This window comes from Medicago sativa, chromosome 3 (assembly GCF_051527215.1).
Source record: "Medicago sativa cultivar Bolivia chromosome 3, Bolivia_mono, whole genome shotgun sequence".
NCBI lineage: Eukaryota > Viridiplantae > Streptophyta > Magnoliopsida > Fabales > Fabaceae > Medicago > Medicago sativa.
Window position 1 is genome coordinate 37,517,501 of NC_140751.1, and position 26,639 is coordinate 37,544,139.

At 39.0% G+C, this 26,639-nt stretch overlaps 2 protein-coding genes across 3 annotated transcripts in view; one reads left to right on the top strand and one right to left on the bottom strand.

Moving 5' to 3' along the window:
- The window catches only part of LOC146937469 (receptor-like protein EIX2), a 26,097-nt gene extending 126 nt beyond the window's left edge, over positions 1-25,971 (bottom strand). The window contains exons 1-2 of one of the 2 annotated variants that reach the window (XM_085751769.1): positions 23,936-25,971; positions 1-82 (exon numbers count right to left, since the gene is read on the bottom strand). The exon at positions 1-82 is cut by the window's left edge and continues 126 nt beyond it. In XM_085751769.1, the coding sequence (XP_085607895.1) occupies positions 23,952-25,892 (1,941 nt within the window). In that variant the 5' untranslated portion in view covers positions 25,893-25,971 and the 3' untranslated portion in view covers positions 1-82; positions 23,936-23,951. Of the gene's footprint in view, positions 83-17,414; positions 17,815-23,935 lie in introns of those variants that run through there. The other variant, XM_085751768.1, reaches the window with a different exon arrangement.
- Positions 3,740-7,108, top strand: LOC146937470 (uncharacterized). Its single transcript, XM_085749436.1, has 3 exons — positions 3,740-4,620; positions 4,726-6,444; positions 6,529-7,108. The coding sequence occupies exons 1-3, from the start codon at positions 3,740-3,742 to the stop codon at positions 7,106-7,108; spliced, it is 3,180 nt and encodes a 1,059-aa protein (XP_085605562.1).
- Positions 25,972-26,639: the final 668 nt, after the last annotated feature.

A 26,639-nucleotide genomic window follows, 5' to 3' on the forward strand; every position in this document is an offset into this window, starting at 1 on the left:
CAGAATCAGTGGTACAGTCTCGGTTTAGAAAGTTATGTCCATGATTAGCAAACAATGAAGAGTCTGCCACATGTATAATCACCTAATAAAATATGAAGCAAACGAAATGGATATAAGTCATGAATAGGATAAAAAAAAAAATCAAAACACTTTATGTTGGAACATTAATAGTCTGATGTTGGAAAATAAATTGGAAGATTAAACACCAAGTAATCATACTTTGATCTAATGTTGTGTGAATTGAAAAAATAGAGTGTGGGGGTCCCACATAAAATAGAACACACATATTAGTAGTGTTTAAATTGCGGTATTTAATTTTAAACACTTAATAATAATAAAAATAATAGTAATTATTATTTTTACTCAAGAATATCAGTTCCCATAAATTTAGCTTATGGTGGTTGTGATAAGAATAAGAATTTAATTGAATTTCTTATATTTCCTTCATTCAAATCTAATAGTTTGTTTCCTCCACTTTTGTGGATTTGTTTTTTTTGATCCTATCCACAAGTGTTGTTGAACTGATTAATAGATAAACTTCATTTTAACTTTATCCATTAAGAGTAACTGTTGTTGCAATTTGTGCTAAAACAGTTACAGAATCTCTATATAAATAGAGGACTCCACTCAGTTCAAAAAACACACCAAATCGCACAGTTGATGCTTCCTGTGCGGTTTCTCTCTTCTCCCTCCGACTTGTGTTAACAAGTTTCTTCTGCTTCTACTCCTTTCTGTCCCTTCGGAATTAAGAGTGTTCTTAAGACCATAGTCCCTTTTTCGGTTTAATGTCCCTTCGGAATTAAGAGTGGTCTTAAGTTCACAGTCCCTTCGATAATATAAGTCCCTTCGGAATAAAGAGTACTATTAAGATCATAGTCCCTTTCGTAATAATAATGTCCCGTCGGAATTATAAATGATCTTAACAGTACATAAATTATTTAAATATTTTTCTATTTGAGGAGAAATGGTGGTATCACCATATTTGAGTGGTCGTAGTACCATATTGAAAGTTTGGAGAACTTAAAGGTTAGAATGGCGGAAACACCATATTTAAGTGGTCTTAATGTAACGCCCTCCTTTTTATTTAATTATTTTAATTAGTTTTAGAATATATTTATATGATGTATATGAGGGATATATGATTTGTTGAGATTAGATGTCTTTTTATAATTTAGTTAATATATGTTGTTGAGTGATATTTTGTTATGTTATATGTTGGTATTTACTAGCATAATATATTTGTTAATTGTTATAGATATATATTTGTTATTTGGTGTATTATTATATATTTAGTAGAGAAATATTATTTATTAGAATATGAGGATTATTAGTGTGAGTGGATTTGGGGGTTAGAATAGAAAGAAGAATAAGTTGTTGGGCCTAAATAGATTTGGGAAGAATATTTTAGTATTATAAATAGAGAAGCTTAGGTTAGAAAGAGTTTACCGGAAACCGCTTTTTGGAAAAGAGGAGAACAAGAAAGAAGAGAAGAGGAGAGAAAAGTCAAGAGAAGAGGAGAAGACCTTAGGAAAGAAGAACGCTGCCGCTGATTCAAGAATTAATCTAAGGTGAGGGTGAGACTATCTTGCATTAATATTAAGTTGTTAAATCATTAGATTGCATCTAACAAGTTGGAGAAAATTTGTGAGAATTTGAGAATTAGGGTTTTGAGAGAGATTTGATGATTAAATGATGAAAACTTGTTGAATTCATGTAGAAATTGTATACAGTCCTTAGATAACCCATATGATGATTATTGGATGTAGTTTTGAGGTTAGAACCATAGAATTGGATGAGATGTTGGTGAGTTTAAGAATTAGGGTTTAATAATTGTAATAGGTTGTTAATAGATTTGAGAACCCTTTGAATTTGCATACAGTAAGTTGATGAATAATTAGTGTTTTAATGATAGGGTAATCATAGGGTAATGATTAGGGTCAATTTTGGAGAGTATTGGATCGAATACGAAGTGGAAAAGATTTCCCCAAAGCGAAATCGCAGCTGAACTGCGATTTTGCTGTCAATGTGCAAAACACATTTTTATTGTCTCAGTTTGACAAGTTTAAGTTCCGAACTGGGTTTAGGTGTAAACACGAAAGTTGTAGGTATTGATGTTAGCTTTCTAATGCCGTTGGTCTCACGTCAATAGGATTTATAGAACTTGAGTTATGGTCAAATTACTGCACGTAGGTCACAGTGAATTTTTATGGACTTTCAGCACAACTTTTCCGAATTTAAAATAAAAACTGGTACTGATCGGTACATAATTGGTCTTAGGCATAAACATGAAAGTTTTAGATAATTTTGTTAGCGAAATTGTACGGTGACATGAATTGGTCTTAGCGAAATTGTACGGTGACAGCCTTCTCTGTTTCATGTTTTTGCGTTTTGTTCATATGTTTCTGTTTTGAATTGATCTTTGTTGTAAACATGAAAGTTGTTGATATTTGTGATATCTTTCCAATAGCTTTGGTTTGACATGAAAATATGTTGTGGATAATTTATTATGTTTTTACAAAGATACATAGTGAATTATTGTTGATGTTTAAATACGATGTTATATGAAGTTGTTTATGATTGATGAATATGATGTTTTAAGATGTTGTTTATTATCATTTGATATTGTTATATTATGATATGACATGAATTATTTATGTGATCCATATGCTGTCAAGATGTTAAGATGTTAAGACGTTAAGATGATAAGAGTTGTTAAGTCGTCAAGTCGTTATGAAGTCATCAAGTTATTAAGATGTTATGTTGTCAAGATATCAAGATGTTAGGATGTCATAGATGTTCATGAAGTTGTCTAAGTTGTAGGAAGTTGAGTCCATTGCATACTCATATACGTTGGTTGGGGGCTTGATGCTTTGGAATGCTTAGTCATTCACACGATTGGTTGGGAGCTTGATGCTCTGAAAATCCTATTTACGCTCATATAAGTTGGTTGGGAGCTTGATGCTCTGAAGAGCCTATTTACGCTCATATAAGTTGGGAGCTTGAATTTAAAATAAGTTTTGAATGAAGTCTAATTGCAACAAAAAAATGAAATGTCAAAATAATAAATGCAATAATAAATTTAATTACAAGAGTTAAAAAAATTAAATAGAAAAGTCAAAGAAAATCATTAATGGACCGTCATGATATTCCTAGGGTCTTAGAAGCCTCCCGAAGGACTCCAAGACCTCCTTAAGGGACGTAAGACCTCTAGAAGGGCATGAGCGCCCTCCAAAAGGACCCTCAGGCCCTGGCGCGTTATGCTAGGGGCGCCGACCTATTGGTCTTCTAGAAACCGCCTAAGATTCACATAAATACGTAAATACCCCTATTGCTTGGAAACCAAGTAACCAAAACCCAAAGCCCATGGAAGGCTATAAATACCACTCTTGGGATCATTCCCAGGGCATCTAATCCTCAGTCTAAACCCTAATATACGATTCACAACCCTAGAATCCTTACCGTACTTTTTGCAAGTACAGTTGGCGCCGTCTGTGGGAAAAAGGTAAAACTAACCTTGACCACGTTTCTGAATCGCAGATCGGAAACCCTGAAACTAGACCTCTGAATCGTAAAATTCCCTCACGATTTAGAAACCCTAGCCCATTATCAACCAACCTAAATCGCACCCCACGTACGATTTAGAGAAAAGCCTCTCGTCATGGCAACACAGGAAGAGTTGGAGTCCATGCGAACCCAACTCGCTCAACTACAAGATTGAAACGATGCCTTACAGGCTTCGATGGAGAACATTCAACAGAAACAGTTAGAGGAAAAGGAGGAGTCGAATCAGGGCGAGATGGACGATCCCGAACCACAACCTCTGTTCGCCGAAATCTGGGACGCGCCAGTCCCAGAAAACTTCAAACCTCCCCACCTCTCCGTTTTTGACGGCAAGAGTGATCCCATGGAGCACGTCACGGCCTTCAACACTCGGATGGCTGTAGTCGGAGCTCCAGACTCTCTCAAGTGCAAACTGCTGGCCGGTACTTTTTCGGAGGCCGCCCTACGATGGTACATGAGCCTTCCACGATTCTCTATCCTCAGTTATCAAGACATGACCAGAAAACTTATCCAACAATTTTCTGCCAGCCGCCACCGCAAAGTTTCAGCAACCAGCCTGTTCAACGTACGCCAAGAACACAACGAATCCCTCAGGGATTACTTAGCCAGGTTCAACGACACAACCATAAAGGTGACCAACCCTAACCAAGAGGTGTTCGTCGGAGCTTTCCAGAACGGTCTAAGAGCAGGACAATTCAACGAGTCCCTGGCCCAGAAGCCCGCCGACTCCATGGAAGAAATCATGGCCAGAGCAGAATGCTACATCAAAGGTGAAGAAAGTAATGCTGAGAAGAAGGCAAGAGACGCAAGGGAACGCGCGCCCAACAATTCAGAACGGCGTCCTTACCAACCTCCAAGCGGCAGGGACCGCGCCCCCTACAGGGGACCAGACAAACGACCTTTCAATCCCTACTACCGCAAGCCGAACTTGGAGAACTTCACCCCCTTAAACACGAAGCCAGAGCGCATCATGAAAGAAGTCTACGAAACAAAACTGATTCCAGAGCCGCCTCCGACACAACGCACCACCATGGGGGAAGACAGGGACAAATGGTGCAAGTATCACAAACTACGAGGCCATGACACCGACTCGTGTATACATCTTCGTTGAGAAATTGAGAAACTAATCCAGAGCGGGAAATTGCGGGGATACGCTCGAGACAGAAGGGATGAGAGGTCAAAGGCGAGCAAGAAAGAAGAAATCGCCGAAGAAAAAAGACACACGTTGAACACCATATCTGGCGGCTTCGCCGGAGGAGGCGAGTCGAGTTCATCCCGAAAGAAGTATGTGCGGCAGGTAATGTTGTGCCAAGAGTATGAGGAGCACAGCCATCAGCGCGAGCCCGACATTTCCTTTTCAGCCAGAGATTATCGAGACATTGTGCCACACGATGATGATCCTATGGTCATCACCCTGCAGATCTTTAACTGGGATGTGGAAAGGGTCTTAATAGACCCAGGCAGCTCGGCTGATATACTGTACTATGACACTTTCGATCGAATGGGTTTAGACCCAGAACAACTACAACCTTTCAAAGGGACGCTGGCAGGATTTACGGGCGAGCAGGTTCATGAGAGGGGCTACATCACCCTAAAAACAACTTTCGGAAGTGGTTCTCACGCCAAAACCATTCGCGTCAGGTATCTCGTGATAAACTCGCCTAGTTCTTATGGCGCATTCCTGTCCACCAAGTTCTTAATGATGAAATATCCTTTGGATGATGGGAAAATCGGAACCATCCGAGGTGATCAGAAAATTGCTAGGGAATGCTACCACAATAGTTTGCGCCTGCAGAAAACCAAGAAGAAATCCAATAACGGGATAACGCATGAGGTTAATATGATCGACCTAGACCCCAGGGAGGATTTTCAACAAGAACGTCTGGAGCCCACCGAGGACTTAAAAGAAATCTCTATTGGACCAGAAACTCATCACACAACGAAGATCGGTACGTCCCTGAGCCCTGAGGAGGAGACCGCCCTGATAAACCTGCTGCGAAGGAATCTGGATCTCTTTGCCTGGAGCCCATCTGAAATGCCAGGAATGGATCCTGACGTGGCATGCCACCATTTGTCAATAAAACCCGGCGTAAAACCAGTTGTACAACGAAAAAGAAAGATGGGCGAAGAGAGAAGGAAAGTTGTAGACGACGAAGTAAAAAAGTTGGCAGACGCCCACTTTATAAGTGAAATAAAGTACCCTACCTGGTTGGCCAATACGGTCCTCGTAAAGAAAGCAAACGGGAAGTGGAGAATGTGCGTAGATTACACTGACCTAAACATGGCATGTCCCAAAGACCCTTATCCCCTCCCCAACATCGACCACCTGATCGACAACGCTTCTGGATACAAAACTCTGAGTTTTATGGACGCTTATTCCAGCTATAACCAGATACGTATGGACCCCCTAGACGCTCCCAAAACGGCGTTCATGACCAACACCAAGAACTATCACTATGAAGTCATGTCTTTTGGCCTCAAGAACGCAGGCGCCACTTTCCAACGGTCTATGGACACAGCTTTTTCTCAGCAGATAGGGCGTAATCTAGAAGTGTATATTGATGATCTGGTAGCGAAGACAAAAGAAGGGCGTAGTCATGCAGACGACCTAGAAGAGATTCTGAGCCAGGTTCGAAAATACAGAATTCGTTTGAATCCAGTAAAATGTTCCTTCGGAGTACAGGCGGGAAAATTCTTAGGTTTCCTCTTAACTAGAAGAGGCATTGAAGCGAACCCCGAGAAGTGCCAGGCGATCATCAGCATGAGAAGCCCCTCATGCATCAAAGAAGTGCAACAACTCACGGGAAGATTAGCAGCCTTATCTCGTTTCTTATCGTGCGCCGGAGACAAGGCTTTCTCTTTCTTCGCTTCCATCAAGAAGAAGTAAAAATTTGAGTGGACACCAGAGTGTGAGGAGGCTTTCCAGCAAATAAAGAGTTTTTTGTCAAGTCCGCATGTCCTCCAAAGACCAAGTGCGGGCGCCATCTTATTCTTATATTTGGCGGTCTCAGAAAACGCCATAAGTACAGTCTTGGTAGAAGAATCAGAAGCGGGAGAACAACCGATTTACTTCGTTAGCAGGGTGCTTAAAGGTACAGAGTTACGATATCAAAAGATAGAGCAGCTAGCTCTAGCCGTAATCACGACGGCAAGGAAGCTGCGACCATACTTCCAGAGCCACAAGATTGTCGTAAAATCCGATTACCCCATCAAGCAAGTTCTTGGGAAGCCAGACCTGGCAGGAAGGATGGTAGCATGGTCTATTGAACTTTCTGAGTATGACGTACAATTTATTCCTCGAGGAAGCATCAAATCTCAAGTCTTGGCAGATTTCGTCGTGGAGCTCTCCTCGCCAGCTCAGGAAAAAGCCCCTTTCGTATGGCTCCTATCTATAGACGGTTCTTCCAACTTGAAGGGTAGCGGTGCAGGTGTGATCTTGGAAGGGCCAGACGACATTCTCATAGAACAGTCCCTCAGGTTCGAGTTCAAAGCAAGCAACAACCAAGCCAAATACGAAGCATTGATCGCCGGCATGACTTTAGCTTAGGAAATGGGGGCTGAAAATTTGAGAGCTAAAAGTGACTCTCAGCTCATAACAAGCCAGATCTCGGGCGAATATCAGACAAAGGAAGCCCAACTCTCCAGATATCTAGCTAAGGTACAGCATCTCGCCAAACACTTCACATTCTTCGAAGCAATTTATGTGCCACGAGAGGAAAACTCCAGGGCAGACTTATTGGCAAAGCTTGCCAGCACCAAGCGACCAGGCAACAACAAGACTGTTATCCAGGAAGTAGTAGCTGCTCCCAGCACGAAGATCGAAGAAGTTCATCACGTCGCCGAAGCCAAAGAAGGCTGGATGGGACCATTACTGAGGTACCTGACCGGTTCATTCACGCCCATCAGTAGCGAAGAAGAACAAACAGTAAAAAGGCGAGCTTCAAAATTTGTCATAGTTTCCGGCAAGTTATACAAACGTGGACGAACAACCCCTTTATTACGCTGCCTAGGCGAGGATGAGACTCACCTAGTTCTTCTGGAGGTACACGAAGGAGTGTGTGGAAGCCATATCGGAGGCCGCGCTTTAGCCGCAAAACTCCTTCGTGCTGGATATTTCTGGCCCACCATGCTTCAAGACAGCTCTGAATTCGTCAAGAAATGTGACAAATGCCATAGATTTTCAGATAAGCAGCACGCCCCAGCTCAGGAGTTAACTTCTGTTTATTCTCCGTGGCCTTTCCACAAGTGGGCAGTTGACATCGTCGGACCATTTCCTCTTGCACCAGGGCAACTTAAGTTCCTCATAGTAGGCGTGGACTACTTCACCAAATGGATCGAAGCAGAAGCAGTCGCCAAGATAACAGCGGAAAGAGTCAAGAAGTTTTATTGGAAAAAGATCATATGTCGTTTTGGCCTTCCGAAATGCATAGTGTCAGATAATGGAACTCAGTTCGCAAGTTCGACAGTGATAGATTTTTGTAAGCACTTAGGAATACAAACGAAATTCGTCTCTGTAATTCACCCGCAAGCCAACAGACAAGCTGAATCCGCTAACAAAGTTATCCTCAGCGGGATCAAAAGGAAGCTAGAAGCCGCCAAAAGTCTCTGGGCAGAACAACTCCATGAGGTAAGAACGTTCGTAAGATTAAATACATAAATTCAGAAAGCAGGTTAACTTTTCACTCATTTCCATCTGTTTGAAATATTGTGATATAATAAATGAACGCCATGTCAATCAACATAAGCTCAGGTACTATGGTCTTATCACACGACGCCCCATTCTACAACAATGGAAGCGCCTTTCACGATGGTGTACGGTACGGACGCCATGCTCCCAGTAGAAATAGATACCCCCACTTGGCGACGAGAGTCCTTTTCTGAAGAAGGTATCGCCCTTTATTACTATGCTCAAGCTAACCTCTACATGTGCAGGAACGTCTATCATTCTCACAAAAACTTGAGTTTATAATTTCCTTTTTCTTTATCAAAGCAAATAAAGTAGGTTTGGCAGTCAGCATGGATGTCATTGACGAAGTCAGAGAACAAGCTCACATCAGGGAATTTGCCGCCAAACAGAGAGCAGCTCGCCGCTACAACTCCAAGGTAGTACCCAGAGAAATGAAGGAAGGCGACCTGGTCCTGAAGCAAGTTGTCGCCCCAACCAGGATAGGAAAACTTTTCCCAAACTGGGAGGGACCATACAGAATACGGGAGAAGTGCAATCACGGAGCGTACAAATTAGAAGAACTAAGTGGAGAAGCAGTACCTCGTACTTGGAACGTGGAAAATCTCCGACATTATTACAGTTAATTTTCTGTTCTTTATATTTCCATTACTAGTATTTCCAACAATAATGATGTATGCAAACACAACACCAAATGTTATCTCTAAACATTATTAATAATACAGGGTTTAGGTAGCACTCTTTTCCCCTGCAAGGGCAGGGGTTTTTAACGAGGCGCCTATTCCTTTCATATATGCTATCTGCTCGCCTATGTTTATTTTTTACAGACAGAACTTCATTGTCCGTAAATTGAAGAGAGGTCCAAAGGACCTGCGAGCCCGTCAACCTTTAAGCAAGGCTCTGACGGGTCTCGCCAAGTTGAAATAGTCAACCTTTAATCAAGGCCGGTCCCAAGCCCGGGTAAAATGGAGAGGGTTGTGTTAGGCCTCGACAGCCAACGTAAAACTTTGTCGAATCTCTATGACATGGACCAAATACGAAATAGTGTGAATGCTAGGTCGTTGCCCGGAAGCAACGCGCTGTATGGCTCGAGTACAGTGTCAAATGAGCAAGGGCCGCTGCATCGCCGCCTGGATGTAGTGAAAAATAAGCAAGGGTTCCCACATCTTCGTGAACGGGTGCGGGTAAAGAAGCTAGTTCATGAGAGTAGGATTCGTTTTGGAACTTGGAATATAGGTACTCTTACGGGTAAATCTATGGAAGTAGTAGACACTATGACTAGGAGGAGGATTAACTTTATGTGCCTACAAGAAACTAAGTGGGTGGGGAAAAAGGCGAGAGAATTAGATAGTTCAGGATTTAAGCTTTGGTACACGGGTGAAGTTAGATCGAGAAATGGGGTAGGCATCATTGTGGATAAGGAGTGGAAGAAAGATATTGTGGATGTTAAAAGGATAGGAGATCGGATTATAGCCTTAAAGTGTGTAGTGGAACAAGACACCTTTAACGTAATTAGCGCTTATGCACCTCAGGTAGGACTAGAAGAACACCTTAAAGTAAAGTTTTGGGAGGAGCTAGAAGGATTAATTCAGGATCTTCCATTAGGAGAAAAGATTTTTCTAGGAGGGGATTTGAATGGGCATGTAGGGAGGGTTTCGAGAGGTTTCGAGGGCGTGCATGGGGGGTATGGTCTCGGGGAGGTAAATGCGGAGGGAAATTCCATCTTAGATTTTTCATCGGCTTTTGATCTTACAATAGCAAATACGTGTTTTAGGAAAAGAGAGGAGCATCTCATCACTTACAAGAGTGGGGCCTCTTGTTCTCAGATCGATTTCTTTCTCATTAGGAAAACAGACAGGAAGATCTGTTTAGACTGTAAAGTCATACCGGGAGAGGGCTTAACTACCCAACATAGAGTAATGGTGATGGATGTAAGGGTTAAGAGGAGGGCAAAAAGAAGAGACCGTAGCGGGGCTCCGCGAATCAAGTGGTGGCATTTAAAGGGTGACAAACAAAGGATATTCCAATACAAGTTATTAGAGGGAGGTTTCAGGCAACCACATGGAAGCGCTAATGATATGTGGGAGAGGATGGCTCATGAGATTAAGAAGGTGGCAAAAGAGACATTGGGAGAATCTAGAGGTTTTGGACCTAGGGGTAAAGAATCTTGGTGGTGGAATGACAGTGTTCAGAGTAAAGTTCGGATCAAGAGAGATTGTTTTAGAGATTGGTCTAAGTGTAAAAATGCCGAAACTTGGGATAAATATAAGATAGCTAGGAAAGAGGCTAAGAAGGCGGTGAGCGAAGCGAGAACTCAAGCATTTGAAGGATTATACCAATCTTTAGGTACCAAGGAGGGGGAGAAATCTATATACAAGCTTGCGAAGGGACGAGAACGAAAGACAAGAGACCTGGACCAAGTGAAGTGTATTAAGGATGAAGAGGGTATAGTTTTGGTGCAAGAGAGAGATATTAAGGATAGATGGAAGAAGTATTTCCACAACTTATTTAATGAAGGATATGAGATCTTACCAGACTCTAACAGGTTAGACATCAGAGAGGAGGACCGAAACTATAACTATTATCGCCGGATTCAGGAGCACGAGGTGAAAGAAGCGTTGAAAAGGATGAGTAATGGCAAGGCAGTTGGGCCGGACAACATACCTATTGAAGTGTGGAAAAGTCTTGGCGATAGAGGAATTGGGTGGCTCACAAAACTTTTCAACGAGATTATGAGGACGAAGAAAATGCCGGACGAGTGGAGAAGAAGCACCTTAATTCCAATCTATAAGAACAAGGGGGATATACAAGATTGCGCGAATTATAGGGGAATTAAGCTAATGAGTCATACCATGAAGTTATGGGAAAGGGTAATTGAGCGAAGACTAAGAAAAGAGACTCACGTTACGGATAACCAATTTGGTTTTATGCCTGGGAGGTCGACTATGGAAGCGATCTACTTACTTCGACGCGTGATGGAGCGATATCGGACGGATAAAAAAGACTTGCACTTAGTTTTCATTGATTTGGAGAAGGCGTATGATAGAGTACCTAGAGAGATTTTGTGGAAAGCCCTGGAGAAGAAAGGGGTGAGGATTGCCTATATTAGAGCTATCCAGGATATGTATGAGGGGGCTTCGACTAGTGTGAGGACGCAGGATGGGGATACCGGAGATTTTCCCATAACAATAGGACTGCACCAAGGGTCAACCCTAAGTCCTTATCTTTTTACTTTAGTTTTGGATGTACTGACGGAACACATCCAAGAGTTAGCACCGAGATGTATGCTTTTTGCAGATGATGTAGTCTTGCTTGGTGAGTCGAGGGAGGAGTTAAACGGGAGGCTAGAGACTTGGAGGCAAGCCTTAGAAGCGTACGGTTTCCGCCTGAGTAGAAACAAGACGGAATATATGGAATGTAACTTCAGTAAAAGGAGAAGTGGGTCTACCTTAGAGGTGAAAGTTGGAGACCATATCATACCCCAAGTTACACGGTTTAGATATCTTGGGTCCGTAGTACAAAATGACGGAGAAATAGAAGCTGATGTACATCATCGTATTCAAGCTGGGTGGTTGAAATGGAGAAGAGCCTCAGGTGTTTTGTGCGATAAGAAAGTACCACTTAAGCTGAAAGGAAAGTTCTATCGGACAGCAGTCAGACTGGCAATGTTGTATGGTACGGAGTGTTGGGCGATTAAGAGCCAACACGAGAGTAAAGTAAGCGTAGCGGAGATGAGGATGTTGCGTTGGATGAGTGGTAAGACTAGACATGATAGGATTAGGAATGACATCATTAGAGAGAGAGTGGGGGTAGCACCTATAGTAGAAAAGTTGGTAGAAAATAGGCTTAGATGGTTTGGACATGTAGAGAGAAGGCCCGTAGACGCCGTGGTAAGAAGAGTAGATCAAATGGCGGAGAGTCAGGTTAAAAGAGGTAGAGGAAGACCTAAGAAAACTATTAGAGAAACCATTAGAAAAGATTTAGAGGTCAATGAGTTGGATCCAAATATGGTCTTTGATAGAACATTATGGCGGCATTTGATCCATGTAGCCGACCCCACTTAGTGGGATAAGGCGTTGTTGTTGTTGTTTAATCAAGGCTCTGACAAATTGAAGAGAGGTCCCAAGGACCTGCGAGCCCGTCAACCTTTAAGCAAGGCTCTGACAAATTGAAGAGAGGTCCCAAGGACCTGCGAGCCCGTCAACCTTTAAGCAAGGCTCTGAAGGGTCTCGCCAAGTCAAAATAGTCAACCTTTAAGCAAGGCTCTCACAAATTGAAGAGAGGTCCCAAGGACCTGCGAGCCCGTCAACCTTTAAGCAAGGCTCTGAAGGGTCTCGCCAAGTCGAAATAAGTCAACCTTTAAGCAAGGCTCTGACGAATTGAAAAGAGGTCCAAAGCATCCTCGACGACCGTCAACCTTTAAGCAAGGCTCCGACGGTGCTCGCCAAGTCAAAGCAAACCCGTTGGCCTTGGAGCGAGGCTCGCCTAAAAATAGATCCCAAAAAACTCTCAAAGCAAAGCTATAAACATGGTCTCACCACTTCCGTTATGCTCACCTCCAAAGGACGTCAACCTTTACGAAGGCTCTGACAAGAATCGAACCTTGTCCAAAAAACGCTTCATGAAAGGCTATGGTCACTCTTCAACCTCGCCAGTATTAAACACATTATACACCATACGACGCTCCCGAAACAAATAGTGGGCAACGTATAATTAAGTAACGCTATAATCAGTAAAGCCTCTCTTTCGCTCTGCACCCAAGAAAGATATCCAAAAGGAAAAGCCGATTCCATATAAAAAGTTAGAAGAAGAAATGCGAAAAGCACGCAGCGTTAAAATTGCGGTTTTTAACAAAGCATAAATATAATCTAGTCAAAATAAAGCAGGCCCCAGGACCATATTGTTCAGAAAGATGCCTCGAAGAGCAGTCAAGAGTTAAGTTACAATAAACCAAACAAAACAAAATAACTTAAAGAAAAATAACAAAAGTTCATTCATCATCTTCCAATTTTCCATCCACAATGATCTTGAAAGGATCCAGCTCGTCCACCTTAGCGTCAGGGTTAAACAACAGCACCTGCTCAGTGGCACGTTTGAAGCCGTTTTCAAAGTAGATCGCCAAAGAGCGCCTTCCTTCATCAACAGCCAGCTCCGACTTCTTCAGAGCTTGGTCTTTCTCGTCTCTCTCCAGCTCGGCGACCTCCTTTGCCTTCTTCATTTCTTCCAAGGCGCCCTCGGCGGCCTTCTTGTCCCGCAATGCCTCTGTCAGTCGCCCCTCTAGACCAGTGGCTTTGTGTTTCCACTTCTCCACATCCTCCGCAGCGTCAACATTTTTCTTCTCCAGCGTCCCATATTTCAACTCCAGAGCGTGATTCAATAGCAAAACACAAAGGGCGGCTGTACCCGCATCAGCCACTAGATCGCTGGCTTTGGCTTTCACCGTTGCTTCAACATCAACTTTGGCGAAGGGCACCTGTTCCGCCATGTACCTTTAGGTCAAACAGAACAAACTCGTTAAGATACAATACAAGAACCCACGGTGAAGAAACAACTTAGGACAAGAAATCATATCGTCGAAAGTCAAATTCAGAGTGCCAGAACGACTCCATGGCCTCATCGTTAAGAGAAACGCGCCAAATCCTTTACTCGCCGTTGGGCGACTCCCACCAGCCTGGCTTCCCTTCACAGTACTTGATTTCTTCGGGACGGGTGAGTCAGATCGAGCAAGGGCATTCCCCTCACTCCCGCCTTCAGAACCTTCCACCTTGATCGCAACGGCATCACCCTTGGCAGCTTCTTTCCTCTTCAGCTTTCTTAGCGATACGCCGGCGGGATTGCTCGACACATACCCATTCGGATTCTTACTTTTCTCCAATTCCGCAATATACTTCTTCATCTCCGCTCCAGTTAGGGGCATCATCTCTCCTGCAAAAGTAAAATCACAAAGTTTCGAATTAAAAGCTTCCTAAAAAGATATTAGCACAAAAGCTCAAACTACGGACAAAACGAATAAAAACACTCAAGCAAGTAAGCCTCCATACGGGCATCATCGCCTATTGAGATACTTCTGCACATCCATTTCAAAACGTAAGAAAGGAACCTTTACGCCGAACTCTTCCAATACGGCGATATATACGAAGTACGACTCATCGCCCTCCCCCATCTCTTGGTCACAGACGCGTTCGTCAGGATCGCAAGACAGAAGAACCACGTCTTCCTCGCAGCCGGTAGCGGAGATATCAAATTTGCTTCTAAATAGGTCCATGGCGAACACATCCACGTACAACGATTCCTCCGCTAAAACTTCTTCTGCAAAAGAGTCCATCCCTACTAAGCTATCACCAGTTTCCCCTCCTGCCAAATCAGACAACGGATTCTGGAGTGAACAGATCTCCAGACACTCGTCCTCCTGACGATTCGTTCCGGAAGTGGCAGAAAGAAACACACAGTCACTATCTCTACTTGAGTTAACGCTGGAGTCACTGGATAAATCGCTAAACAATTCCTCCCCGTGTAACCCTTGATAAAAAGTATCCCAGTTAATAACCCCATTCGGACCGGTTGCATGTCTCAGACACTCTTTGCGCAACCGATCCCTCTCAGATGGATCAGTGGGATGAATCAGATTCCCCCTCTCATCGCATTCTCTAATCAAAACCATACCTAATTTCGGACTCTCACGAAGTGTAAAAATAAAGTAAAAAGTGAGAGAGGATGAGGAATACCTGTGTTGGAAAATAGAAATGTATGCTGAAGCCGCTTAAGCCGGAAGGAAGTTAGGAAAAAAGAAGAAGCTTGGCACAGCAAACGGAAGCGAAGAAATGAGAGTAAATGAAAAGCCAAACGCGTCCTTTAAAAAGACGAGGCCGCCTTGGGAAGCGTGTCTGAAACGATTGAGTGGAACAACGTCATTTAGATCTTGACACGTGGCGATCATCGGGGACGAGGAGAATACGAAGCGTCCAGAAGGCGAACGCCACACGAGGAACGTCGCCAAAACTCCAAGAAGAACCTTAAGCGTAAATCATAGAACGCCCAAACGGCGTGCATCAACTGAAGTCAGGCGTACTAACCACTTCGCCTTGTCCCAAGACTTGTGCTTGGGGGGCTGTGGACCGTCATGATATTCCTAAGAAAGACTTAATGGCCTCCAGAAGGTCCATCCCCTTGTCATCATCACTTCGCCTTGTCCCAAGACTTGTGCTTGGGGGGCTGTGGACCGTCATGATATTCCTAGGGTCTTAGAAGGCCTCCCGAAGGACTCCAAGACCTCCTTAAGGGACGTAAGACCTCTAGAAGGGCATGAGCGCCCTCCAAAAGGACCCCCAGGCCCTGGCGCGTTCTGCTAGGGGCGCCGACCTATTGGTCTTCTAGAAACCGCCTAAGATTCACATAAATACGTAAATACCCCTATTGCTTGGAAACCAAGTAACCAAAACCCAAGCCCATGGAAGGCAATAAATACCACTCTTGGGATCATTCCCAGGGCATCTAATCCTCAGTCTAAACCCTAATATACGATTCACAACCCTAGAATCCTTACCGTACTTTTTGCAAGTACAATTAACAATCAATGTCTTTAATACTCATATCAGCAACTGTACAAAAAAAATTGGAACACAAATGAAAGATAAATTGCAGTTAATGTTTAATAAATTTCACTAAGGTAATATTGAGTGAAATAATATTGAGTGAAAATCATTATCAATATGTTTGATTCTCTCATTTGACATTGTCTTAAAATTTTCACATTCTATTTGAAATTATTGTGCGTGTTTGAGCAAATATCATCATGAAGCTTGGAAACATTATCCTAACAGTGGGAGCTTTGTTTGCTCTCTTCACCCTCACCTATGGATCAGGTACACATATTATTAGAATAAACTATTAATTTGATTCTTAAACTATCACTCATTTACAAATTTCAACTATATAAATATTCTAAATAACCTTTAATTTTTTTTTTTGAAGAACCTTTAAATTTTTATTGTTGATCAATCAAATTAGTTTTTCATTTCCTTTTGAAATAAGATAGAGAATGATCATTTAGAGACTATCTTGATGTACTAAAAATAGTTTAAAAACTTTTACTACAATTTTATAGTTTATGGAATAATTTATGAGAGAGTGGTAGTTTAGGGACCAAAACCGATGGTTTATCATCATCATCATCAACATCATGATCGTCGTCGTCGTCGTCGCAGTTGATATTATGATCGTTGTTAAACTAAACTAACATGTGAAATGCGAGAAGTCACTTGATTAAGAGAAACTCTCTTCAACTTTAAGGAACTCGGTTCTGAGACTCGCCACTGATACTAACATGTGAAATGATTTGATGATATTTTTGCTGTCTATAATGTTGTAGGTGAGCTTGCCGATAAATTTTGTTACAAAACTTTACCAAGGTTAGATAACAACTGTGACCATGCCCTTCAAGACTGTGAACAAGATTTCGTGCAACGGTTTGGACAAGACTCTCAGCCTTATGGTTGTAAATGTCGAACTGATCGTACTAATTTATATCACGCATGCTCATGTAATGTCATGTGTTGACCCAAGTGGCAAAATGACTATTTAACTAATAATGAAAGGAACTAAACAATGATCTCCCTCACATCGTATTGTATGAGGTGTTTTTCTTTTAAATATGAAGTGTTAAATTTTGGATTTGGGTCCTCTTTTACCTTTTTAATTTGGCCTTTTTCATTTTTCTATTCCATCGATTGATTGATCTAAAAAAAATAGAGGAAAAAAAGATGAGTGAATTATTGAGGTCAATTATTCACATATTATGTGTACGTATATTGACTAGTTCATGTTTGCCATGCCTTAGAGTTAGAACCACATTTCTTTTCAAATAAAAACAATTAGTACTCTAAATTTATAACTTTAAATGGGACTGCAATAAAAGTTAATTTTTTCTTATATACTTAATACTTAGAATTTCAAATGATTGTTATATTAAGTGAACATTTGGAACCACATTGAATTTCAACAAAAATGTGGTGAAAAATCATGGCAAAAACACAGAAGCAAAGTATTAGAGCCTCTGATTTGACGGAAAAAAATATATCAGACATGAGAATTTGCATTCAGAAGCTGTTCCAAAAACACACAATGAAATACATGAAATATTGCAACCGCGCAATGCGCAGGTCTCGATCTAGTTTGCATAAAATGGCAAGAGATCGAATCAAAGTTTTGTTTATTTTCCATTCACAACAAACAATCATTTTAATTTTACCAAGTTGAAAAGTGAGACTAGGCCTAATGTTATTTTTTTCTCAAGTTTTGTTCCTACACAAACTCTTATTCTGCAACCATATACGTAAACTAATAAAAAGAAGAGAGATAAGTTTACACATGAATGCAACCATTCTCTAACTTATACAAGAAGTTATTCAATGAACAAAAACATTACAACTAGGGAAAGATGAATTCAGCAGAATCAGTGGTACAGTCTCATACAACTCTTCATTCAGCAGAAACATCACAATACTGGCTCGGTTTAGAAAGTTATATCCATGATTAGCAAACAATGAAGAGTCTGCGACATGTATAATCACCTAATAAAATATGAAGCAAACGAAATGGATATAAGTCATGAATAGGATAAAAAAAAAAATCAAAACACTTTATGTTGGAACATTAATAGTGTGATGTTGGAAAATAAATTGGAAGATTAAACACCAAGTAATCATACTTTGATCTAATGTTGTGTGAATTGAAAAAATAGAGTGTGGGGGTCTCACATAAAATAGAACACACACATTAGTAGTGTTTAAATTGCGGTATTTAATTTTAAATACTTAATAATAATAAAAATAATAGTAATTATTATTTTTATTCAAGAATATAACTTCCCATAAATTTAGCTTATGGTGGTTGTGATAAGAATAAGAATTTAATTGAATTTCTTATATTTCCTTCATTCAAATCTAATAGTTTGTTTCCTCCCCTTTTGTGGATTTGTTTCTTTTGATCCTATCCACAAGTGTTGTTGAACTGATTAATGGATAAACTTCATTTTAACTTTATCCATTAAGAGTAACTGTTGTTGCAATTTGTGCTAAAACAGTTACAGAATCTCTATATAAATAGAGGACTCCACTCAGTTCAAAAAACACACCAAATCGCACAGTTGATGCTTCCTGTGCGGTTTCTCTCTTCTCCCTCCGACTTGTGTTAACGAGTTTCTTCTGCTTCTACTCCTTTCTGTCCCTTCGGAATTAAGAATGTTCTTAAGACCATAGTCCCTTTTTCGGTTTAATGTCCCTTCGGAATTAAGAGTGGTCTTAAGTTCATAGTCCCTTCGATAATCTAAGTCCCTTCGGAATAAAGAGTACTATTAAGATCATAGTCCCTTTCGTAATAATAATGTCCCGTCAGAATTATAAATGATCTTAACAGTATATAAATTATTTAAATATTTTTCTATTTGAGGAGAAATGGTGGTATCACCATATTTGAGTGGTCGTAGTACCATATTGAAAGTTTGGAGAACTTAAAGGTTAGAATGGCGGAAACACCATATTTAAGTGGTCTTAACACCATATAGAATGGTAATAATACCATATTAAAGTGGTTTCAGTATTAAAGAGTGGTCTTAGTACCATATTTAAAGGTGTAAATCTCGAACGATTTTCTACAGTGCAGTAGTTAATCGAACAGTTGTAGCTGGGCTTGTTTTATCCTGGAGGCGGCGTGGTTGATAGTCTACCTTGCACAATTTTGGGTAGTGCCACGAAACGTCTTAAAGAGAGCGACCTAGTCGTGACTCAACCTAGTAACAACTTCGGTAGATAATAAAATTTGAAAATTCAAATACAACAGTTTGGAAATCCAAAATCAACAATTTTAAGACGTTTCGATCTACTATGTTTACCGAAGAAGTTACTTATTAAGGTTAAGTTGTCTCTAAATATATTAAGGGTAAATCAAGCTATAGAAATACATCTTTTGACTGAAACGATGAAGTGATTGTTGTATTTAAATAACAACATTAAAAATTCAAATACGTTAAATTTGTTTGAAATATGGTTTCGAAATCAGAGCCATATAGTGAAACAATAATTTGTTACAAAACAAATTATTTATTACAGAACCAAACAAGTTTAGTTTGTTACGAAACATAAGAAATGTTTGGAGTTGAAAAGAAAATAATTTGGTTCTGTTTGTTACAAAACAGTAACCAAAATTGATAAAATTGATAAATTTGTTACAAAACATTAAAAGAAAAAGGGATTGCGCCGTAAAAGAAAAAACGTGAGGTTGTTATTTCGTTTTGATGATCTCATAAATTTTGGGATGAAAACTCACTTACGTGCTGCCTGTACCATGATAAGAAACAAATGGTCATTACTATTTGTATGAGAACATTGATAAATCAAAGAAGGGATCAATTTTCTTTTGAAACAAATTATTTGAGAAATTTTTTCAAATATTTTGTATAAAAATAAGAAAGAATCTGAATTTCAGATTTCTATTGAATAAGACTGAGTTGACTCAGACTTAAGAGAGACTTGTGTACCATGCATTCTTGTGAGAAAAGACTGCGCCTTTGATGGTATGTTAAAAATTAAATTCTCCTTCTATTTTGTTAATTAGTTGTGTGATTTTAATATTTAACATATCAAAATTGATCACGAACAAGTGTTTAATTTTAAACTTGAGTAACTTGAAATTAATTCTAAAGTTATATGATTGAACAATTTTATTTATTGCAGTCAAGATATATGAACCAAAATTTCATATAAATCAGAATTTAGAGAATATGAATCTCTCAACATAATAAATTATGATATGCGTGAATTTGATGACACATAAATTAGAAATGATAAAATGATGTTTTTATCATATTTATTGATGACTGTGAATTTTGGAAAATAAAATTGATATGCTTGAATGTTCAATTTTTATAACGAAAATTGAAATTTATGTTGGCTAGAGTACCAAAGTCTAAGAACAAAAATTCTAATTAAGAAATTTTTGAAGAAAAGACAATCCAACTTGTCTTATTTTTGAACTTGGGATTGTCTGGACTATATTTGGATTCTGGACTCCAAGAGAGATAAACTCACTAGTAGAGCCTATGAATGTGTATTCATCGGGTATGCGATAAATAACAAAATATATAGGTTTTATGACCTAAATGTTAAAGTGATCATAGAATTTAAAAGATGTCGATTTTTATGTAAATGTTTACCCCTTTAACTAAAGAATAGTGGGGGCACTAGTGAGGGCTCTAATGGGAGCACGACATTAGTGAGGGCAAAATAAATTCCCTTCTAAAAATTAAGAACTAGTGGGGGCACTATATCTAATCACATTCATGTAATTAGAAATAGTTATGAAAACATCATACGAGATGTTATAGAACCTCAAGGAGGTAGGAAAGCTAAAATTGCTAAAGAGTATGAACTTGGTTTATACATTGGAAGAAGATTCATTAAGCCTTAAAGAGTTATATCCTCATTGGATGCTGAATTATGGCAAAAAGCAATAAACGATGAAATGAATTTTCTAGAGTCTAACAAAAACATGACACTTGGTTGACTTGTCTCATAGTTGCAAAACCAATCGGTTGTATTTGGATTTTGGAAAAAGGAACTAAAACCTGATGGTACGGTTGATGAATACAAGACTCTCCTTGTAGTCAAAGGTTTTAGACAAAGAGAAAAATATAGACTTCTTCGACATTCATTCACCAGTCACGAAAATCATACCCATAAGAGTACTAGTCCCTTTAGCCGCCGTTCATAACTCGATAGTACTCCAAATGGATGTGAAAATTGCCATTTTTATGGTGAACTAGAAGAAGAAATCTATATTAAACAACCTAAAAGTTTTGTGATTCATGGACTAGAAAACAAGGTCTGTAAGTTAGATAATTCTTTGTGAGGTCTAAAATAAACTCTTAAGGAATGCCATGAAAAATTTGACATTCTAATGCTATCGAATGAGTATAAAGTGAATGAAAGTAACAAATAATATTTGCACGATCATATGTCTCTATAAAGACGACTTGCTCATATTTGATTTAAAGATTCATGTTATGAATTATGTGAAATCATTGTTTATCAATAACACTGATAAGAAAGACCTAGACAAAGTTGAAGTAATTCTTGGTTTCAAGATTACTAGATCAGAAAAGAGAACTTTTTTGATAAATCTCACAAAGTTGAGAAGATCTTAAGGAAATGTAATTATTTCACCGTAAACTTGCAATCTATATTATGATCCAAGTGTAAGAACACTTGAGATGGAGTTAGAAAAACAGAATATACGAGCATCATTGGCAGCACTTAGGTATGCCACTGAATGTATTAGATCCGACATTGCCGATGTCGTGAAACTCTTGTGCAAGTTAACTAGTAGACGGATGAGAAGCATTGTCATGCTATAGAAAGAGTCATGAGGTGCCTTAAGAAGATTATGACTCTAAGATTACTTCACTAGGAGTAACCTATTGTACTTAAATGGTACGAGATATAAAATAGAACATCTTTCAGATGAATATTTAGCAACTAGTGTTTGCACATTGAGCATCACTAGAGGAGTTGTTTGTTAAAACAAATGATATTGACTCAATCCACTATGGAATGAATCTGAGATGAGAACACTAGAGAAAACTAGTGCAGAAGCAGGTTGACAAGATGCTTGCTAGTTGAGATCCCTTAGTGGATAAAACTGTTTCCAGAAGTGTTAATTTGTTGTGATAGTCTGCAGCTATTACAAAATTGAGAATCGTTACCACAATGGTAAGAGACGATTATTAAGTCACGAACACATAAAGTATTGAGGAGCTAGATACTCTCAAAAAGAACGGTTAAACTAGATCATGTATGTACTGATAAAGAATTAGTCAATCCTTTGACGAAAGGAAAGTCCTAAACACATCCAATAGGATGGGACTAATGCCCAAAGGTCATAAGTGATGGTAACCCGACCTACATGGCTGGAGATCCCAAGAAATAGGTTCAATGGGCAATAACAAGTCACAAGTGATAGAACATGCTATGTTAAAGGTAAGAAAGCATGATTCTTAGAGCGATAGAAGGATGAAACTCTTAATGAGATCTATACTCTATTTGGAGTGGAGTACATAGCTACATGAGTACTCTTGATAGACTCACCTATACGAATGTGGAACTAAGGGCCGATTCATATGGGATTCGGGGCAGAATACCTAGAGCGTTCGTTAAAACCGGGATACACGTACAAGGCCATAAACGCACGGGCTTTTAGAATACACCTTATGAAAAGGTTTGTGTGTGGGTTCTATGTCTGAGATAGAGTTCAATGCTGTAAGCAACTCTTGTTAATCAGAATTTTACTCGTTATGCAAAGGTTCAAGTTGTAGGCGACACCTTTGTTTACTAGCAAATCTTACGGAGACGTTTTTGACGTTACTTATGAAACCATTTTTTTAAATTCAAGTGGGGGATTGTTGGAACATTAGTGTGATGTTGGAAAATAAATTGGAAGATTAAACACCAAGTAATCATACATTGATCTAATGTTGTGTGAATTGAAAAAATAGAGTGTGGGGGTCCCACATAAAATAGAACACACACATTAGTAGTGTTTAAATTGCGGTATTTAATTTTAAATACTTAATAATAATAAAAATAATAGTAATTATTATTTTTATTCAAGAATATCAGTTCCCATAAATTTAGCTTATGGTGGTTGTGATAAGAATAAGAATTTAATTGAATTTCTTATATTTCCTTCATTCAAATCTAATAGTTTGTTTCCTCCACTTTTGTGGATTTGTTTCTTTTGATCCTATCCACAAGTGTTGTTGAACTGATTAATGGATAAACTTCATTTTAACTTTATCCATTAAGAGTAACTGTTGTTGCAATTTGTGCTAAAACAGTTACAGAATCTCTATATAAATAGAGGACTCCACTCAGTTCAAAAAACACACCAAATCGCACAGTTGATGCTTCCTGTGCGGTTTCTCTCTTCTCCCTCCGACTTGTGTTAACGAGTTTCTTCTGCTTCTACTCCTTTCTGTCCCTTCGGAATTAAGAGTGTTCTTAAGACCATAGTCCCTTTTTCGGTTTAATGTCCCTCCGGAATTAAGAGTGGTCTTAAGTTCATAGTCCCTTCGGAATAAAGAGTACTATTAAGATCATAGTCCCTTTCGTAATAATAATGTCCCGTCGGAATTATGAATGATCTTAACAGTATATAAATTATTTAAATATTTTTCTATTTGAGGAGAAATGGTGGTATCACCATATTTGAGTGGTCGTAGTACCATATTGAAAGTTTGGAGAACTTAAAGGTTAGAATGGCGGAAACACCATATTTAAGTGGTCTTAACACCATATAGAATGGTAATAATACCATATTAAAGTGGTTTCAGTATTAAAGAGTGGTCTTAGTACCATATTTGAAGGTGTAAATCTCGAACGATTTTCTACAGTGCAGTAGTTAATCGAACAGTTGTAGCTGGGCTTGTTTTTATCCTGGAGGCGGCGTGGTTGATAGTCTACCTTGCACAATTTTGGGTAGTGCCACGAAACGTCTTAAAGAGAGCGACCTGGTCGTGACTCAACCTAGTAACAACTTCGGTAGATAATAAAATTTGGAAATTCAAATACAACAGTTTGGAAATCCAAAAACAACACTTTATAATGTGATCAATAAAACTGTGAAGTAGGTTACGCTAACCTTAACTAGCCAGAGCTCAATTTTTGTCAAAGTTGTTTAACTTTGGGATCAAAGTAACATAGAGCTTGTCACCTACTCCATCAATAAACCGAAAGTAAGCATGCCTCCATTTCCTAATAAGAAACAAAGAACCAGAAATCCCCCGAAAACCAACTGCAAATCCAACTCCCATGCCAAGATACATTGATTCTCTTATAGAGTCCTCGTCTTCATTCTGTGTAGAAGGCTTTTCAATGTTAGGATTTTCTTCTTTTGTGGTACAATTGGTTACAGGAGCTCCGCATAGTTTAGGATTTCCAATGTAGCTCGATGCATTAAAACTTTGAAGTTGAGTTCCTATTGGAATTTTTCCGTCAAAATTGTTGTAAGATAAATTCAAATAACCCAAAAAGGTTAAGAGAGACATGCTTTGAGGAATTTCACAATAAAACTTATTACTAGAGAGGTCAAGAGATTCCATATTCTTCATGCGTCCAATATCTTTTGGTATTGTTCCAATCAAATTATTGTGAGATAAGTTTAACGTTTGAACTTGAACAAGCCGAAACAATTCCAATGGCACTTCTGCAGACAAGTTATTGGCTGAACGGTCAATAGTTCGTCTCTCCGGACGGACTTGATACACATATTCATGACCTTTGGTAAATAAATTAAATGTGGCAGGCTGCCATACATACACATGATTAGTATTCATTTGAGTCAAGTTGTAGACGCTATTCGGCAAAGATCCTGAAAATTTGTTGTGTGCAAGGTCCAAATAAAACAAAGAAGTGAGATTGAATAATTGTGGTGGAATATTCCCTTCAAAATGGTTAGATCTCAATATAACCACTTGTAAGTATTGTGACATCATGATTGGTATAGTTCCATGGAATTCATTTTCTCCCAAGAACATGTATCGTAAATCTTTCAAATTAGCGAGGTGCACTAGAACTTCACCAGACAACCTATTTCTACTCAAGATAATGTATTGTAAATCTGTCAAGTTCTTCCAACTATGTGGAATTGATCCTGAGAAGGAGTTGAAAGACACATCAACATGAGTGATCATTGGTGAAATGTTTGGGAGTCCTCCAGTGAAATTGTTGTGATCCAACCTTAAAAGCAAACAATTTAGTGTCAGGTTAGATATGTCTTCAACAATCGAATTGTTTGACAAAATAAGTTCATTGGGTATTCTTTCTACAAGGCTCGAGAACTTATTTCTATCTACCAGTGAAATTCCTGAGCTCGATGAGTCGAGATCTTGCAGTGACTTTTGTGTATATATCCAAGATGGAAAGTTTGGGCCTTGATTTGTATTACTCAATGACAGGTGAGAGAGTTGAAAAGGAGGAACCCAATCCAAATCAAATTTGAATACAATATTTGAATTACTCATGTCTAGTGAAACTAAACTAGAGTGTTTGGAAAAAGTTGAATTTGAAATTTCAGCAGAGAAATTATTGGAGCCAATGGATAAGGAAAATAAGGATGAGAGGGTTCCTAGAGTTGAAGGAATGAAACCGCTTAACATGTTCATTGAAAGAACAAGGTGTTGAATATTTGGTAGTTGTCCTATTCTATCTAGAATTGATCCTTGTAGGTTGTTTTTAGAGAGATCAAGGTGTCTTAAATTTTGAAGGTTTAGCAAGCTTGAAGGTATCTCACCATGTATATTGCTTTCATGAAGGTAAAGATAGGTGAGATTTTTGGTGAGATTAAAACACCCATTTGGCAGATGAGAGGTGAAGTTGTTTAGAGAAATATCAAGAGTTACAATTGAAGACAAATTCAAATACTCAAAAGATGAGTTGATCATGAAGTTGTTCAGTTTGCAATCACTCAATTGTACTTCTAATAGTGAGGGAAGTTTACTCACTACTTGTAGCCAATTGGATTCCTTATGAAGATCAATTCCACTAAGGATGAGATATTTCAAGGAAGAATGTGGTGAAAGCCAATCAAGATTATTCATGTGTAGATTAGGACCTTCGTTGAAGGATAAGTCAAGGTACAAAAGGTTAGATGAATGTGTGATGTTGTGTTGAGTGACTGGAATATAATTAGTGGAGAAATATAATTATTTAGAATAATGAGGCTTTGGGGCAGAATTGGAATTAAGAGAAAATAAATAGGTTAAGGTTTATATAAAAAGGAGAGCTAGAGTTAGAAAATTATATTACGTGCAAAACTGTTTTGGAGAAAGAGGAGAAACCTAGAGAAAGAGGAGAAACCTAGAGAAGAGAAGGGTCAGAGAAGAGAAGTCTGTAGAATCCTTGCAATCAATCAATCTAAGGTAAGGGTGGGACTAACCTTCTTTAATCATAAGTATATGGTTCTGAAATAGGGTTTAACATGTTTGTTGTTGTTTTACTTTGATGATTAGAGAAGTTAGGGTTTTGAATTGCAATTTAATTAATGAAATTCGTGCTCTAGTTGTAGTGATATGTTTGAGTATGTTAATTTGTTGATAAATGAATTGTTGATGATGAAATTGCATGCTCTTGGTATATGTATTTGGATACTTGATGAATTATGCTCAATTGATGATTTATGTTATGTTGTTGTTGATTTGTCGTTGGATTCATGATTATGAGTTGTGGTTGTTGATGATTGTTGTTGTTAATGTCATATTATGAATTGAGTATAAATTATGTTGAGTTGTTGTTGTTGATTGCGATGATTTTGAATGAATGTGAAGTTTGAATAATATAAGTTGTTT